Source organism: Drosophila kikkawai, chromosome 3L (assembly GCF_030179895.1).
Source record: "Drosophila kikkawai strain 14028-0561.14 chromosome 3L, DkikHiC1v2, whole genome shotgun sequence".
Classification (NCBI taxonomy): Eukaryota; Metazoa; Arthropoda; class Insecta; order Diptera; family Drosophilidae; genus Drosophila; species Drosophila kikkawai.
Genome location: NC_091730.1, coordinates 3,970,897 through 3,989,327, shown reverse-complemented (window position 1 = coordinate 3,989,327; position 18,431 = coordinate 3,970,897). Strand labels below are relative to the sequence as shown.

Genomic DNA, 18,431 nt, shown 5'->3' with positions numbered 1-18,431 from the left:
TTCAGCGGCTCACCAGTAGAAATATATAAAAAAAATGTTGAAAAATATATAAAAACGAGCTAGCAGCAAACATGGAAAATAAAACGAAAAATACAACAAATTAAAATGGAATTTAAGCAGCAGTCGAGACCAGGGATCGGGACCGGGACAAATGCAAACAAGTTCCAGCCCAAGGAGTGACTAAAAGCATTTCCGGCTTGGCCAGGCCAACAAGGAGAACCCAAGGAATGCCCCAAAAGTATGCTAAGGAAGCAGCACTCCCGCCGTGGAGCCACGCCCACAGCACCGGAAGAAAGCTCTATCAATTTATAATGTAAATTCCCCCAAGACTAATGAGAGTTTCACTTAATATTTAGCCAACTAACTGGGTTTTTAAAAGCAAGAAAAATAAGGTAATGCTTAGAAATAAGTGCTCTTAACAATACCAAAAATTCTTATAATTTTTAAAGATATTTAAAGAACTCTTGATACAAGAAATCACAGTAGGAAAAATATCCTTAACCCCATTCAAGGTTTCTCTCTGATTTCTGGGCTGGGCTTCTTTAATTTAATTGTATTGTCATGACTCAGGGAATTCTTCTAATTTCTCCGTGTAAGCCAGGCAAACAAAGCTGCGCTGTTCCGAACAAATTTCTTTATAATATACAAAGGAAATGCCTGGCAGTGGGACGCCTGGCAAGCGCAGACAAAACACGGCAACTTAGGGCAGCAAAAAAAAAGGGGGAATTTCCCTCGGAGAAGAAGGAAAAGCGTAGTCCAAATGTGACACAAACATGTGTATGCTCAGCTGGTGCCTTGGCAGCAACAAAAGGAGCAGCCAAAAGGATTACAAGGGGTTTGGATGGAGGGCGGAAGAAGGCAGAAGGATGCCAGGCGACTTACGTGCGTTAATAATACGCATACGACACGTTGTACGCAGCAAAGGCAAACTCTGGCAGTGACTCCGGCCATACATCATAACGTTGCCCGGAGTAACGTCAACAGGCGGAGGCGTAGGTGGAGGAGGAGTAGGACGTACCCGACCTTGATTACGTTTGCAGCCTCACTGACTTTCGCAGGCTCCAGTTCCAGCTCCAGTTCTGGGTCCTTGGTGAAACGCATAAAATGTATTTAACACACAATTTATGTCTGCACGAGGCGTTCAAATTTACAGCCCGCAAGCAAGACGCTTGCTTCAGGTTTATTTTATTATAGAGAAGGAGAAGGAGCATCATCACCAGCAGGACTTGGCGCATCCTGCCAGCTCCAGGTTCCACACACACACATCTCCACCCCTTCTGGACGCTTTGTTTGCCAGCCATTTGTACTACACATAAATTGGCCCGCGGGGCCATCAGGCAAAAATCATATGTTTTATACATGGCCAAAGTTCGTTCATGTGAGCGAATAAGAAAAAAAAGAAAAGTTTAATAGACTACCGACTTTAATATTTCAGATTTCTCTGGCACAGCAAAAGTTTTTATTTTGATTTTATGACTTTGATGATGTCGTCGTCGCTGCTTTTTGTGTGCAATTTTCTACTGTCAGAATGGTATATAGTAAGCCAAAGTTGTCAGAGGGCACAAAACCGAACCGAAAAAAGGAGGAAAGTTTATGGGAAGTCAGTCAGAGTCAACTTTTGGCCCCAGCAGAGGGAATATTTTGATGGAAAATGCAATAATACAATAGAGTTTGAAAGCCATAAAGGGTAACTTCTAATAGAAGCAATGAATACATTTTGACATAGAGATTAACAGACTTAAAGTTAGCACTATTTAAGCCTAATGTCACAGTTTAAAATAAATCTCAGCCCAACAAACAAAACGTAATAAGGGATAAGAGCATTCCCAGACTTGACAAAACCTCATGACAGCTTAAAAAGTGGCATCTGCCTCTCCACATGTGACTTTTTACCCACGCAGAGCAGCTGCTAAAAAAAACCCAACCGAAAATAAAAGGGAAAACTTTTAATTTTCCGCAAAATGCTTTTGGCAGAACCTTTTCTTAACAAGAACTTTTCATTTTTAATTAAATAGCAAACCCCAGGCCGACTTCCAGGGGAGTTTCTCCATACAGGAAGAGCGTCCGTCTGCGGTTGGAGAAGAAAGTCGGAGGGCCAGTTCCCGTCCTCGTCCCGCCTCCCACAATAAAGCTCAATTAGTTAAAGGCAAGCGCGCGCTGCTCAATCAAAGAGCACCAAAAATAATATAAAGCTTAAGCCCAAGCCGATCCAAGATCCGGCCCACAAATCGTGCATTATTATTTGTTTGTTTGGACTGCTTATCAGCTGAGGCCCCGAAACCAAGATCACAATTTCCAGTCACTCGGGGGGGAACAGTGGGGAAAATTGGGGATTTAGAAATAGAAACCAGAGCAGAGTCCAGGCAGAAAAATTTGTTGACTTGACTTATATAAACCTTAAAGGATGGCTAGCTTTTAGAGAGTTTTAGAATCTCTTGGAATATTTTTTGACATCTTTGAGGTTCCACTTAAGAAACAATGAATTCTTGTTAAGTGAGAAAATAAAATCTAGGAAAATTTCACAAGCTAATCCACCCATCCGTTCCACTGTTCTTCTCCCCATTTCGGGAGTAGGGGCAATTGCAGTCACGCATCTCACGAGTGCGCTATTATATTCTCACCTTATGATGAGTGACTGCAAGGCAGCAGAACAGCGAGCTGCGAGGCTGGGATTGAACCAAGGGAACCTGGGTTCTGCTGATGGAAGAGAAGGCTCCGCAGAAAGACGAGGTCCAGAGGACCATAGGACCCGTACCCAGGCGAGGCAATTGAAAAGCCGCAAACAATAATTGCAGTTACCTAAGCCGAGGAGGCCCAAAAACCGCAGCAATTTTTTTTGTGTGCCCCTGAAAACGGGCATAGGGAATGCGGCTCATCCTGTTCCGCGGGAGGGGGGGCTGCTGGTTGAGCTGGAGGGTCCCGAACGCGAATTAGGCAAATTGTCTGCAATTTCGCGTTTCGGTTTGGTTTTTATTTTGCTTTTATTTTGCTTTTGTTTCCCGATCCCTGGCCATCGATTGTCTTTGCTTAAATGTTTGCATCGGTTATGAGGGGAGGCAAAAAAAAAAACTGTGTTAAGATCCGCTTGTTGTGCCGGTTTTCATATTGCAGACAGCCCCTTTTCTGGGATTCCCCCGCGATATACTTCACGGAGTTCACGGGTTCAGCGGGCAGCACTTGTGTGTCATCCTTTCTCTGGGTTCTCGTTCTCTCTCCTCCCGATCTCCCGTTTCTATGCAGCTTGCCCTGCAGCCATTTTTAGTTTGGCGAGGACGACACCCACAACGGGTTACCCCTCTTAGTTCCTCCCACGTCTCCTGGCCCTTAAGCTGCCGCTGACTGAAGCACCTTCATTAACATACCAACTGCAATGCGAACGAATGGGGCAGAGGCGTGGGCGGAAGTAGTTATTACTTTTAGGGGGATTTAGTTATTATTTTAAAAAATTTTTGTATAAATTGTTCATTTCGATAAGTTTCTAATCACTCTAGTAATAATTACTACCCCTTACCCCCTTTAACTATACCCTTGCTTAATTTTAGTTAAGGGGTACAGAGAGAGTTCCCGAAGCATGGGGCAACCGGTGCTCCGGAGGATTGCCCGCTGCCTGTGGGCAAGGAATTTCAGCTTCGTGGCTCGGAATTTGCTGTAATCCGATACAATTTAGCGGCTTAAAGCTTCTGCCTGCTTGACGCTCAAGTTTCTCATCATCTTGCCAAGTCTCTGCTGGTGATGTTGTTGCTGTTGCTGTTATGACTAAGTCCGCCCCCGCCTACCTCATCCCTAACCCAGCTCAGAAGAGGGAGTGAAAGATAGAGATCCCCGTTGAGGCACGCGCTTCGTCCGCTTCTTTTTTTTTTGCCTTTGTTTTAAGCTGCTTGTCGAATGCTTCTTCCCTCTGCTGCTAGGATGGGGATTCCTGCTCCACTGGTGATTAGAAGCCACTTGAACGAGTCCACCGCCCTTCCACTTTATCTGTCACACTCCATAATGGTTCGAGGGAGGTCTGCAGTTGAAGGGAATTACTCAGTGAGGCGTTTTGCAAATAAATATTGAATTATTTCGTATTGATTTTTAAGAAAAGGGTATACCATGTTTTCCTTCAGTGTATAAAACACATTTGCCTCCCATCAAATATTCCACAAAATCCGCTTTGTGTGTCCCTGCTCCCTGCTCGTCTCCTCAACTCGGGAATGCCAGGCAACAAAACAGAATTATCAAAAATAAAACCAAGACCTTACATAAAAAAAAAGGAAAGAAAACCAAGTGAAAAGAAGGAAGTAAGCTGAGAAATAGAAACCCAGGAAAACACGAGAAGAAAATGCAAAGGGTGGCGAATGTGAAATGCATGTAGGAAAAAATCTAAAAAAAAAAATCTAAACAATTTCAGCTGCAACTTTGCTGACGGCTGCAAAAGGATTGCATAACTGAGGTTACGCCGGAGGAATCGTTGAAAATTCTGCCATCTGCCTTTGCATATGGTAATTGTTTTTTGCATCCATGGATGCCATTCCCGGAGAGAGAAAAGTTCCCGGGGATCCATGGAGGAGCTCTCCCTAGTAATTGCGTTCATATGCAATTATGAGATTAAAAGGGGGGTCTAGGGTGGGAGTACTTGTCAAGGTCTCTGGCAGCCGTGAATTATGCTACATTTAAACTAAGTTCCCTTGCCACAGGTGGGGGATTTTCATCCAGGAAAAATGGTAAAAGATAAATGTGTAGAGGAGTGGGATTCCCCGGCGTTTATTTTTCACTTTTTCCACTCGGCGACCCATTAAATGGCAGCCTCACACACACACACACACACAAAAAGAGGGTTAAAAGTTGTATTTAATTTCATATTGAAGTTGCGAACTGCTCTCGAGCGAAACTCTTTTCCCTGGCTTTTATTTTTATTCTGTTCTGTTGTTGCGGCTGCTGCAGTCCGTTAAATATTCATAAAATCAACTGTAGCAGGAATATATTTAGGGGGGAGCAGGAGGACACACACAGAGGGAACGAGAGGACATTGGCCCAGAGCTGCACATTGAAACGGAACTCAAATATTTGTTTGATTGGGTTTAGTTGCTGTTGGCAAATACATGTGAGTGTGCAGCTACACAGGCAGAAAAATAAGACTAACTAAGCAGCAAATAAGCTATAATAAATGTTTCTAAAAAAAGGTTTTCTTAAGAGTACAAAAATCCCATAAAACTCTTTCTTAATTTAAGAAATTTATAATGATAAATTTACTAACTGGGAATTTTCTCCCTCTGCAAATCCCCACAAGCATCTTCTGTTTGCTTTGTTGGTCAGCATTGAAATATGGAATATTTATCTAATGTGCATCAAAAGGAATCCCAAGCAGGCAGCTGCCAGTTGAGGAGTAGGAGCACCGACAATGGAATCCGGAGCAGCACATGGTTGTAGGACCAATGAAGTTGAGTTGCAGCTCCCACAAAAGGCCAAGACGACATTAAGGACATTATTATATTATAAGCCACGGTCGAGCGAGCCTGTCGTGGCTTTAAGCACAAATGCAGGGCTTCCTTCCGGCTTTTCCGTTTTGGCCTTTATGTAAATCACAATTTGCTGAAATTCCATAATTTGTTCGCAATTTGCAGGGGAGCGTGGCAAGTGTCAACCCCGGCAATGACATTAAATCTCCTCCGCTGGGCGCACACACCTGCAGCGAGGCAGGAAATATCCAGCGACGACGACTCCTGCTCCTGGAAGTCAATTTACGGCCCATCCCCAGAGGTTGAGTATCCGACCCGTTGCCAAACGGCACTTAAATGAAGTACACGCGCCATGGAAGTCCGTATCGTCACGCTAAGTGTGTGTATGTGTGGGCCCCAAAATCAATATCGCATCAATTGCCTGCTTTTTTTAAGGCTTCACTCGATATCAGTGCGGGGTAACCCTGTGATTTCTATACCCTTTGCAGGATAATATGATTTTAGTCAGAAGCTTGCTAGGTAGTAAAGGAGCCATTTCCGACCCAATAAACCATTTATATTCTTGATCAGCAGCAACAGGGGAATCTTTCTAGCCATCTTCGAAGGAAAATTTAATTTTTTTATTTTTTTCAAAATTTTATAAGGGGTTACATCGTCAAAATTCTCAAAAATTGAAAAAATATATGATTTTTTAAAATTAAAAATTAAGTATGCAGATTTGTTAACGTACAAAAAACTAGGATAGAAAAGCTTTCCAAATTGAACTTAAGGCTTTTTTAGCTTAGTTATGTTTGATTTTTGAACTGCAAGGGTATACAAATTTCGACTTTCTGCACTTAGTTTCCCTTCCTGTTTCAATTAAATTATAAAAATTATCAGAGAGAAAGAAATGGCTTTTTAGCTAAAGGAAGTGATAACTATTTGGTAAATTTTAAGAATATTTTTTGTTAGAAAACTTAATTATCTACCAACAAATTTATTATTAATTTATTTTTAAAGCTACCTTCACTGTCCTAAAATAGCTCCTTTTAGCCATTATAGTTCTGGCAGCACTGACAGAAAACTCCCAGGCCAAGACGGAGGCCAAGCAAGGGCCAGGAAGAAGGGGAAACAACCTCAGCACGTGCTGTCATCGGAAAGACAAACGGAGGAACAAGCCAGAACCAGGCCGATACTGGGACTTGAAGGGAGACAGAGAACGGAGACCAAGACTGAGAACTGGAACGAGAACGAGACCGGCAGTAAGGGGACTTCAGCTCCTTCTTCTCCACTTCCTCCTGCTCCAGTTCCTCCTCCTCCTCTCACACAATCCTCCCCTGTGCCTGGTTACCTTCACCTTGGCTGCAATTAATTCTGGTAACATAATCTTCACTTACAACTTTATATGACACTAAATCAGTGCAAAGTGGGTGCGGGGCCACCTCATACATATTAGAGTGGAAATCGGTCGGTGAATCGCATGTGTGATGTGTGTGTGTGTTGTGGGCGTTTCCGGGCGGCCTTACAAGCCCCAATTACGAAGAAACTCAACGCTTTCAGAGCCCGAAATTTAATTAGTTCCATTTAAAGTCGAAAGAGAGGGAAACAAAAACATGCGAAGGTACAAAATGCGTGGAGGAGCATTCCCATTCCCAATCCCTCCGCATATTTGCACGCCAGCTGATAATTATCGCTGGAAATTCGGTCAGAGGTTGACCCCGCCCCGTGCATTATGGCTTTCCCAGATCTCTGAAGCATTTAATCTGCATGCAGGATCCTGGGACACCTGATATACGATGCACTTGCCCTTAAAGGGGGGATGAGAGAAAAGGAGCAGGAGATCTGTTGTGGCACGCAGTCTGGCCATTTCGTTTTCACCTGAAACAGCGGGCGATGGGACACGGAGAGAAATATTGTGTATTTTGACGAGTTTTTTATACAAATTGAGAACATGTAATGGTTAATTAATTTATATTTAAAGAATATTGCATGGATAATAATAGTTTCTAAGGTTTACTGGATATGTCAGTTTATAACCTTATGGTCTTTTGGCCTATTTTTTTCTGTGTGTTTAGATGGTTTTATTTTCACTTCCAATCCCAAAGATTACGTGATCCCTTGACTGCTCAAAACCTGACATTATGGTCTCTGTTCAGCACAATTAATGTTTACAGGCTTTACTTTTGTCATTTAACAAAAGAAAACCAAAGATTAAAAACATGAATTAAAAACTTGAAGCAGTTGAAATAATTTATAATAAAATGGAAATGAATAAAGTAAAACCTAAAACTGAAGATTACCATTAAACATGATAACCCGAGATCCACTTCCCATTTGTTATTTAAGAAAGTGTTTTCTAACTCATCTTCAAACCTCTCCCAACCTTTTTTACATCCCAAAAGAGATAGATGCCCAGCATTCCAGCTGGCAAAGCGTGAAATTCGGGATGAGTTCGCTTAATAAATTCCTCAAAAATAGTACTTCACAGTTCCGGACAATTTCCCAAAGTCATTAGCAATTGGAAATGGCTAAGCGGAGGTCTCACTCTCCGAGATCCGACGCAATGCATCCGTGGACAATGGGGAGTGGCTGTCTCGCATCATCGCTTAACTTTTCGACATGTTTCACATGTGATGAAGATTAAGTAGAAAATAATTACAAGAGCTGGCCGCGACCGTGGCCAAAGCAGCGGCTGTGTGTGCGATCCCGATCGGATCTGGTCGGGATCTCAGTAATTACATAAACGGCGAGGCTGGTGCGGTGACAGGACGGCGTCATCGGAGGGCCTAAGCCTGGAACTGAACCGACCGCCAGTCGATCATCAATCGTGCGAACTTACTTTCCCGGGGGCCGCCCCCTCGGAACGCGGATATCACTGCGATCCAGACCAGGCTGAGACCTACCTGTTCCCAGGGCCAAGCGAGAAGCACAGCCCAAAAAAATAAAAAGGGCCAAATCAGCGTGGCCTCTTCCATGGCCATAAATTTTAAAGTAATTTTCTCTTAGCCGCAGAATAATTTATGGGAAAATATTAAAGCTGCCCCAAATAACCAAAGCTTCGCTTGAATTTCAGGGAGATCCTAAGTTTGGCTCAAAAAAACCCAAAAGCGAAATAGAGTAATTAAGTAAGAGTTGGCTTATCTACAAGCACTTTAGGCGTAGCTGATAATCCTGCCCAGATCTCCGGTGCCGGTGATCTTCGCCCAGCAATTTCGGCTCTGGCTTCGGCCTGAGTTATGGCTGGCAAGTCTCGCGGGGATCAGGTCACGATTATCTGCATACGCAGCCGGCAATAATAATTTCAAAATTGGCGCACTTAAGCCAAGGATGAGGAACCGCGGATGTGGATCCTCGCTTGGATCCCTTGGCGTAATTGTTATGACCCTCAAAAGGTCCTGCGTGTGCAGCCATCGGCTTGGGCCATGCCTCGGCTAGCTCCCCCTCAGGCATGGGTTCTTGGCCCGGCCCACTTACACACGTAACAGATAAATTTTTCTTTTTTTTTTTTTTTAAACATCCCGCCATAGACGAGACGTTACACAGCACTAATACTTGCACAACTTCGAACTGAACGAAACATTCACCTAAACGACACATACATACTCAGAAACGATCAGTCATCTGGGAGACTCCTGGATGTCCTTTGGAGCTCCCCTGCCTTTCCCTCCCATCCTTTGCAGGCTGCTGGCAGGAACTGTTTATGCAGCTGCCCCTATTTCAAAATTAACGCACCTTCAATCACCTCACGCCATAGTTCTCTTCCTCCTCCCCAAAAAGAAAAAGGACTACTTTATGCTCCTTTTACCCATAAATTTTAATAAAAATCATAACTTTTTCAGAATTACAAGTGTTGGTTTTTATATGTATGTTGCCCTTGTCTAACTCTTCTTTTTGTTTTTCCAAAATTTAAACAATCACAAGTAACCATATACTGCAACAAGCGAATTCCTTGGCCTACCCGTTTGAGCGCTCAAAAAGGGGGGTGAAGAATATTCCGAAAGCGAAGTCGATACTCGAACCAAGAAATCAACACAAAAACAAAAGCTAGGCAAACACAAATAAAATTATCAATAATAAATAACGAAAATGAATACATATAAATAAATAGATAAATAAATAAATAATTAAAAAAAAAAATCATAACAATAAATAAACAAATAATGGGATTATTCTGAATAACTAAATAAATATATAAAACAATGCCATAAATAATTAAAAAGAAAAAACTAAACGACCACTAACTCTAAACAAAAAAAAAAACTCTTATTGAAGCCTTGGGGTGGCTCCCGTTGCCGCCCCTTTGTAGGCGTGTCGGTCCTCAAGTAGGCGGTACTGTGCCGGCGAGGTTACGACCACAGTCGCGGGACAAAATATGGGCACACGTGCTGTTTGGATGGCCAGCCAAGACCAACGGGACCAATACGGAAACTCGACCATTTAGCTCAGTCCAAAAAAAATATATCCTGCGGCGCCAAAAAATTTGTGCGGACATAAAACAATTGCCGCGCCGGCACCAAAACTTATACGGCCACAACAGAAGGTATTGTACGCCAATAAAAACAAAAAAATAGGCGGAAAAAAAAAATTTCGCCAGGCCCGGATCCTGGCCTGGCGTTCCTCCTTTGGAACCTGGTCCTGGTCGGCTTCTATATTTAAGAACACAATATTTATATTCTCCTATCTGCCTGCCTGGTCCCTGACCACTCACCTCTATGGTTCGCCGATCCAGCTTCCCAGGTCCTTATCTTCTTGCTGTCTCACATTTTGCCTTTTCTTTTTGCTATCTTCACTTCATTTTCTTAAAACAATATTTTGGCGGTCGATTATATATTAATTTTCGGTTTTACACACCAACCCGACGGGCAGCCGTCGTCGCACCACGGTCTCGCGCTCGAAGTTTCCGTTTCGCTCAAACCTAACGGAGGCAGTGAAGATCAAAACCCACGCCATTCGAACTCCGTTAGGTTTTCTATTCCTCTTTATCGGGTTAATAACCCCTTTTCGACTCTGGCCAAGTTGGCAGCCCTACAACCTGTGCTGCCCATGCCCAACCTATCGATATTCGATACGGCGGACACAACAACACACTGACATTGGTCGACGTAAACAAAGAAACAATGGCAGTGAAAAATGTCCGTATTTCGGCTGCCACTAAAGGAAAGCATCGACGTGCAGGATTAGCGCAGGACCTTACTTCGTTCAGCGCCCAACGCGGGAGACCTCTCACGGCCCTGAGACCTTTCGTCAGTTCCGAACAAGTGCATTCCGTCCTCGTCAACGCCTCTGTCTCTCTCCGCGAGCCTACCTACTTGTTTACACATCCAGACCGCCTCAGCTAAGTATATCAACGCAACAACTAACAAAAAAAAAGAACCTAACCAGTAATAAATTAATAAATATTAACTAACAGCATAAATACCGATATCCTAAAATAAATAAATAATTAAACTAAAACAACAAACACGATAAACAAAACAAATACTGACGGAAATCCAATCATTTATTCATTTGTCTATCCCTTCTCTTACAGGTGGAATGTGGGAGGGTTACCCGGCGTGGAGTACTGTGTGTGAACTATATACAATCTGACCGCTTCATATGTATGCGTAGACACGTAAGGCGACAATACCAACAACAAAAACACTTATTTGGCACAGTCGACTATACAAAACATCACTAACAATGACGTTTGATAGTCAAGTTGCCAAATACAAAACAAAAACATAACTAACCATCCTCTCTTCTTCCCATAGGTTAAATGGACACGTACAAATTGGAACAGATGCAACTCTCTCACACATCGGAGCAGAGGTCACCGTCCTTCGCCCGGACGCAGCGCAAGGTCACCGAATATTGGGCCCTGGGTCGCCGGACGTTGTCATATCTCACCACCCGGGAAAAAGGAGGAACCAGTTACATTTTTTTTTTTTTTTAAGCTATTATTTTATCCCTTTGTACTATTCTGCCCTACATAAAACCCCCTTTTTAATTCTAGCTTTCCTGCTATTACTTTTTTTGGTCTTAGTCCGTTGTTTATGTCCGATGTCCATACCAACGTATCGCAAACTGATCCTTTCCGTCTGGTCAGTGTCGAACTTGGCCTTCTCCTTCTCCGGTCGCTATATGCCCTTGCATCATTGCTAGACATAGTCGCCGGGTTTACCTTTTTCTTCGTTCCTGTCCGATATTTATCCTAATTCAAATTACTAACTAAATTAAGGCTATATCACAGATTAATATCACAATTTTGGGACCTTTATCAGTCAGCTTGCGCAAATCAATCTATTTGGCTTGGCCGCATAATTGATGACTTCAAGTCTGCTTCTAGAAGCCCCGTGTTAGGACATTAATCCGTTACCTCTATTTGTTTTCTAATTTCGTTGTTTAAAGAATCAGGGATTTAGTCTAGAGACTTCGCGAGAAATCCCTGATCCTACAAACCAGGAAACTATTAGTGTCCTTTTTGTGGAGGACATAGTGTTGCTTCAAATTGGGCGCCATTACTGTTATGACCCTCAAAAGGTCCTGCGTGTGCAGCCATCGGCTTGGGCCATGCCTCGGCTAGCTCCCCCTCAGGCATGGGTTCTTGGCCCGGCCCACTTACACACGTAACAGATAAATTTTTCTTTTTTTTTTTTTTTAAACATCCCGCCATAGACGAGACGTTACACAGCACTAATACTTGCACAACTTCGAACTGAACGAAACATTCACCTAAACGACACATACATACTCAGAAACGATCAGTCATCTGGGAGACTCCTGGATGTCCTTTGGAGCTCCCCTGCCTTTCCCTCCCATCCTTTGCAGGCTGCTGGCAGGAACTGTTTATGCAGCTGCCCCTATTTCAAAATTAACGCACCTTCAATCACCTCACGCCATAGTTCTCTTCCTCCTCCCCAAAAAGAAAAAGGACTACTTTATGCTCCTTTTACCCATAAATTTTAATAAAAATCATAACTTTTTCAGAATTACAAGTGTTGGTTTTTATATGTATGTTGCCCTTGTCTAACTCTTCTTTTTGTTTTTCCAAAATTTAAACAATCACAAGTAACCATATACTGCAACAAGCGAATTCCTTGGCCTACCCGTTTGAGCGCTCAAAAAGGGGGGTGAAGAATATTCCGAAAGCGAAGTCGATACTCGAACCAAGAAATCAACACAAAAACAAAAGCTAGGCAAACACAAATAAAATTATCAATAATAAATAACGAAAATGAATACATATAAATAAATAGATAAATAAATAAATAATTAAAAAAAAAAATCATAACAATAAATAAACAAATAATGGGATTATTCTGAATAACTAAATAAATATATAAAACAATGCCATAAATAATTAAAAAGAAAAAACTAAACGACCACTAACTCTAAACAAAAAAAAAAACTCTTATTGAAGCCTTGGGGTGGCTCCCGTTGCCGCCCCTTTGTAGGCGTGTCGGTCCTCAAGTAGGCGGTACTGTGCCGGCGAGGTTACGACCACAGTCGCGGGACAAAATATGGGCACACGTGCTGTTTGGATGGCCAGCCAAGACCAACGGGACCAATACGGAAACTCGACCATTTAGCTCAGTCCAAAAAAAATATATCCTGCGGCGCCAAAAAATTTGTGCGGACATAAAACAATTGCCGCGCCGGCACCAAAACTTATACGGCCACAACAGAAGGTATTGTACGCCAATAAAAACAAAAAAATAGGCGGAAAAAAAAAATTTCGCCAGGCCCGGATCCTGGCCTGGCGTTCCTCCTTTGGAACCTGGTCCTGGTCGGCTTCTATATTTAAGAACACAATATTTATATTCTCCTATCTGCCTGCCTGGTCCCTGACCACTCACCTCTATGGTTCGCCGATCCAGCTTCCCAGGTCCTTATCTTCTTGCTGTCTCACATTTTGCCTTTTCTTTTTGCTATCTTCACTTCATTTTCTTAAAACAATATTTTGGCGGTCGATTATATATTAATTTTCGGTTTTACACACCAACCCGACGGGCAGCCGTCGTCGCACCACGGTCTCGCGCTCGAAGTTTCCGTTTCGCTCAAACCTAACGGAGGCAGTGAAGATCAAAACCCACGCCATTCGAACTCCGTTAGGTTTTCTATTCCTCTTTATCGGGTTAATAACCCCTTTTCGACTCTGGCCAAGTTGGCAGCCCTACAACCTGTGCTGCCCATGCCCAACCTATCGATATTCGATACGGCGGACACAACATAATTTGAAAGTTATTTCGTAGCCCCATAGCCGGTGAAATTATTGAGCAATATGCTGATCTGTAAAATCATAAATAAAAATATTTGTACTTGACCGCAGCTGCGGCTCCGACTCCGACTCCGGCTCCACCTTCCAGCATCGGATCTCGCTTCATCTTCGTCTCCTCCCTGGTGTTATTAGGTGAGAGCTCGCCCGGTTCCCCCTCGGTTCTCGATCCCAGTTCCCGCCCGCGGCTTAACGATTGATAAAGTCTTTTTATTTACAAGCTGATAATGATGGTGTAGGTGCAGCTTTTGGCATTGCGACGGTTTTTCATGTAATTTATGAGCAATTTGCAGACGATTTTCGAGGTCCAGCTATACGGAGGAGGTGAGCTGAGAGGAGAGAGGAGGGGGCTTCACCCGGGAGATGTGGGTAGACAGGGAGAGAGACAGTGAAGAGCGTGTGGCTAAGTGAAAGATCTACAAATGAAATTTATGGGAATTAAACAAGTTATGAAGTGGTGTGCCCTAAATTTTGTCTTAAAGAATTTAATAAAGTAAAAAGTATACCTTAAACTTTTGCTAGAGTTTGTTTAATATACAAATTTTAAGACTTTTAATCACAGAATCTTAGAAAAACCCCCTTTAAAAAACCTTTAAAAATTGTACAAAAATAGTAGAAGACCTTAGTTTATGGGAATTTAACCTTTTCCACCTAGCTCATAGTCTTAAGTTTCAGAATCACCTGTTTACCATACCAATCCCCCAACCTATACCCCCTACCCATACCCAATCCCATCTAGCACGCTTCAACCAAAAACTATTTTGTAATATTGATAACCATCTCGGCCTGGACCCGAGGCCCATTAAAGTGTCACAACAAAACGCTGGACTCATTTCTCGATACTGGGCACTGGGCCACAAGAGACGAGACGATAAACCCGGCATCTTGATGGGGGAGTTTATAAGCAAACGAAAGAACGAACCAGAGGCACGAACATTGTAACACGAATGCCTAAATGGACGCAATAGCCAAGAGTGTCAGCTCTGGAAAGGGCAAGACACGGAGAGCTATGTGTAAGCCGATTATGGGCCACGACTTTCGGGAACGGAACGCACATAAAACTGTCTCTCTTGGCCAAGAATCGTGTTAAGCATGCCCCGCGACTAGAGAGTAGCGCCTCCTCCTCCTCCTCCTCCTTCCTCTTTTTCCATGGTGTGGATGTCACATCGCTTCTTGTTTGTTATTGTTTGTGTCGCCGCGGCTGATGATTGTCATTAACATCAAATTACCACAAGTCAAAGTCAAAGTCATGTTCTCCCAAAATAAAACCCCAGAGAAAAAGATGGGTCTCGGACTAGACACTGGACCCAAGCTGGGACTCGGGCTCAGACAGATAGTCGTCGGCACTTAGTGGGCAAGTTATGGAGAGGAATGAAATGGGAGATGGGCAGCCACAAGAACCACAGAAATGTGGCGAAAAAAAGGAAGGGTTAGGAGATGCACCGAAGAATTCCTGGGGTTCTGGGATCAAAGATGCCTTGCCACCTTGTTGGGCAATGGGACAAATATGTTATGACACCTGAGTTTGGGTTTAAAGAGGTTCAGAGATGGGGGAAGATGAGAGGAGAAAGGTTGAAGTACAAGATTAAGTGTACTAAAAGATTATTATGTTTGGTAAAGATCTTTTTTGGGTCCCAGAAAATTCTAGAAAATGTGCAGATTTCTTACATTATAAATTATATATTATCCCATAAGTATTTCCTTTACAAAACTATGAATATTTGTACCTTATTTATATTTACATTTCCAGTTTAAAAATAAAAACCCAAGCTTGATATGAGATTCTTAGAAGCCAGATTAAAGAACTTACAAATTCCCAATGTCAAAACAAATAATATTCTTTTAACTACCTGCGAAGCATTCAAAGCTTGATCCGATCTCTGCCAAGACACCTTGGCTGCCAGCTTCTTCAGACTTGAATCCCCCACCTTAGTGAGATATTATCACCGCAGACTCTGCATAATTATGCTAAGCACATAAAATTCATTCATAAATCTTTTTGGCAAACATCATTCACAAAGGGGACCATCCCATACTCCTACCCCGCCCCTCTGTGAGAACCTCGATAATGAGATATGAGCTATTATTCATGCCCCCCCCGTCGCTATCAGGGGGCTCTCGCTCTCATTTGTATTTGTCCAGACCGTAAGCCTCAGGTCTTTTGTAGGTGATAAAAACCCCAGTTGGGGTTATTTATTAGCCCGAGATGTTCGTCAGGGATGCCCAGGGAAGCGGCCAACAGAAAATGTAACAAAAATCAAATCAATAAACCAGTTGAAACCGAAACAGAAATAATTTTAAGATGCAAATTATGCAGATGAGACCACGTTCAAACTTAGTGTGAGGTTTCCGAAGTGAAATGAATTCCACCTGCCCCGGCGAAATCATATTTCTTCTTGCCCAATTCCTCGTTGGGCGCCATGAAGGCGTGGCTTTAACTTTTATCGTAAAACTTACTGCTTGAAGAGCTGCTTCTCGATCGCTGGAGACGCTTCCAAAACAACATTTTTTATTGATTTTTTTGTGTTGGTGATAAGATCTTTCCGGCGATTGGTTTCGTTATGTGAGCACGTTTTGGGTTATGCGGGTGTTCGGTCTCTCGCTTGGCTTATTGCGAAATGCTGTTAACATTTGACACAAGGCGCATTAATTATCGCGGGCACTGTGATTAGCATAATTCTCAAATCACTCACTCGGGAGAAGAACACAACCTGGGTTCTTTGGGAGTCGCGGGAACCTTGGCTGATTTTTGCACACGCGCCGGCGACATGCGGAAGAGCAACTGCAGCGAACCACGTCTGGTCGATGTCTGGGCAAAGACTCACTTGCAGGAAAGTTATGACTTGGTACGTGCAAGTAGAGCGATTAGCTTTCGATTTAGTACTTTCGGGGGAGGCTCGGAGACAGAGAGAGAGAGTGTCAGGTGTCACCTCAATTAGCTACCTGCTTGCCGTGCACTTCCGTTAAGCGCTTTTCACGCCCCTTTTTTTGGTTTACCCCCAGCGCTGGCAGCAGCAGCGAACTTCTGGCCCGCTCGACGGTTAATTAACGAATAAAAAGTCGCTTTTCTGTTACGAAAAAAAATCTTCGAGCTGCGAGCTGCGAGCTCTGAGCTCGGCTTAACCGCTGCCGCTTCTTCCTCTCCGTTTCTGTTTCGCTTCGTGCTTGGCGGCTCCACGCTCCGTGCCACAATAAAAACGAAAAAAGATATATATATGAAAAAAATACGAGGAAAAAAAAACGAAAAAGAAAATATGTTACACCAAAACACTGACGTTGCCGTCGCCGCCGCAGTCGCCGTCGAAGTCAACGCACATTGGGGCCAGTGGAGACATAAAACAGGTGTAAAAACTAAGGTAAAAAGCGATATGAATGAGCGACATATGAAGAAGCGTATGCAAGATCGAGATAAACAACTGGACGGGGAGTCGGCCTCAGCCGGAGTTTTATGGGTTTCCAGGGTGTGGACACAATTAGATGTTCGTAAAAACGACAGCGTTTTATTTTCCAGTCCCCAGATTTAAGGTCTTTGGTTTGAGTTCAAGTTTTTGGACAAGGCATAAACCTATCCCCAGTTTAAAAATTATGTTGGTAGAATATATATTACTTTTTTGGGAGCTTAGTTTTTCTGGTTATTTCAGGGTAATCCAAAGTTTTATTTGTTTACAAGGTGTTGACATAATTAAATTTCTGTTAAAAATTAGGTTGACATGTCTCAGATTTTATTATTAAACTTTTTCTTTACCAGCCAAAAAGGTTTTTATTATTATTTTTAACATCATATTAAACTATAGTTCTATACTCTTTTAGTTGTTAATTTTTTTAGACAAATCAAAGCTTAAAAATAGCATAACTAAGTCAAAAAAGCTTCAAATTCAATTCGGAAAGCTTTTGTATGCTAGTTTTTTCTAGGTTAACAAATCTGCTTCCTAAATTTACAATTTTAAGAAATCAAATTTTTTGTCTATTTTTAAGAATTTTGACGATGTAACTCCTTATAGAATTTTGCAAAAATCGACTAAATTTTTGTTCCTTTCCTACAAGGCCAGAAAGATTCGCCTGTTGATGCTGTTCAAGAATATATATGGTTTATATGGTTGGAAATAACTTCTTCACTCGCAAAAATTAAAAATAGTCATTGGTTGATGTTAAAAATTTTAATTTTTAACTCTTTCAAAATTTAAAAAATTCTGAAACCTAATTAACAATTTCTTAATATTTAATAATTAATTTATTGAGATTTTAAAAGCCATTTTATGACTCTTTGATCATCCTATGGCCTCTAGAAAATCTGAAATATTTACATGCATTTCTCTATTAAATTTCTATAATTTGTTATATTTTAAATTGAGTAAATTTTCTTAATTTAAGTTATAAACAAAAAAATGTGACAAAATGCTACAATTCTTAAGGTTAAATTACAAAACAGCATCAAAAACTTCTTAATATTAAGCTGTTAATTTTTTGTACTGTTAAACCCTTGTCATTTCTTTTACAACATAATTTTAAATAATTTTTTTTTATAATAAACGAGGTTAATTCAGTGTTCAACTGCGCAGTCGCAGCCGACGTTGACAGCGACGCTGGCGTTGCGTTGGTGGCGGTTCACTGAATTTCGCTGGCTGAAGTTATATACTTGTTGTTGTGGCTCCAAAATGTGTATCAAAAGCAACAACAACAACATTAACCAGCCAGCCAACAACAACAAGCACAATGGACTGCGATCGCTGTTGGCTCGTGCAGAGTTCACAATGCAC

At 42.1% G+C, this 18,431-nt stretch overlaps 1 protein-coding gene across 3 annotated transcripts in view; it reads right to left on the bottom strand.

Annotated features, from left to right (window-relative positions):
- LOC108079773 (uncharacterized) overlaps positions 1-16,801 on the bottom strand; it is a 50,352-nt gene extending 33,551 nt beyond the window's left edge. Inside the window, exons 1-3 of one of the 3 annotated variants that reach the window (XR_011444980.1) lie at positions 13,256-13,606; positions 10,126-13,193; positions 9,207-10,063 (exon numbers count right to left, since the gene is read on the bottom strand). Coding sequence is in view for 1 of the 3 variants with exons in the window: in XM_017174216.2 (XP_017029705.1) it covers positions 16,132-16,180 (49 nt within the window). In the remaining 2 variants the exon portion in view is untranslated. Of the gene's footprint in view, positions 1-9,206; positions 10,064-10,125; positions 13,194-13,255; positions 13,607-16,131 lie in introns of those variants that run through there. The other 2 variants (XR_011444981.1, XM_017174216.2) reach the window with 2 other exon arrangements.
- Positions 16,802-18,431: the final 1,630 nt, after the last annotated feature.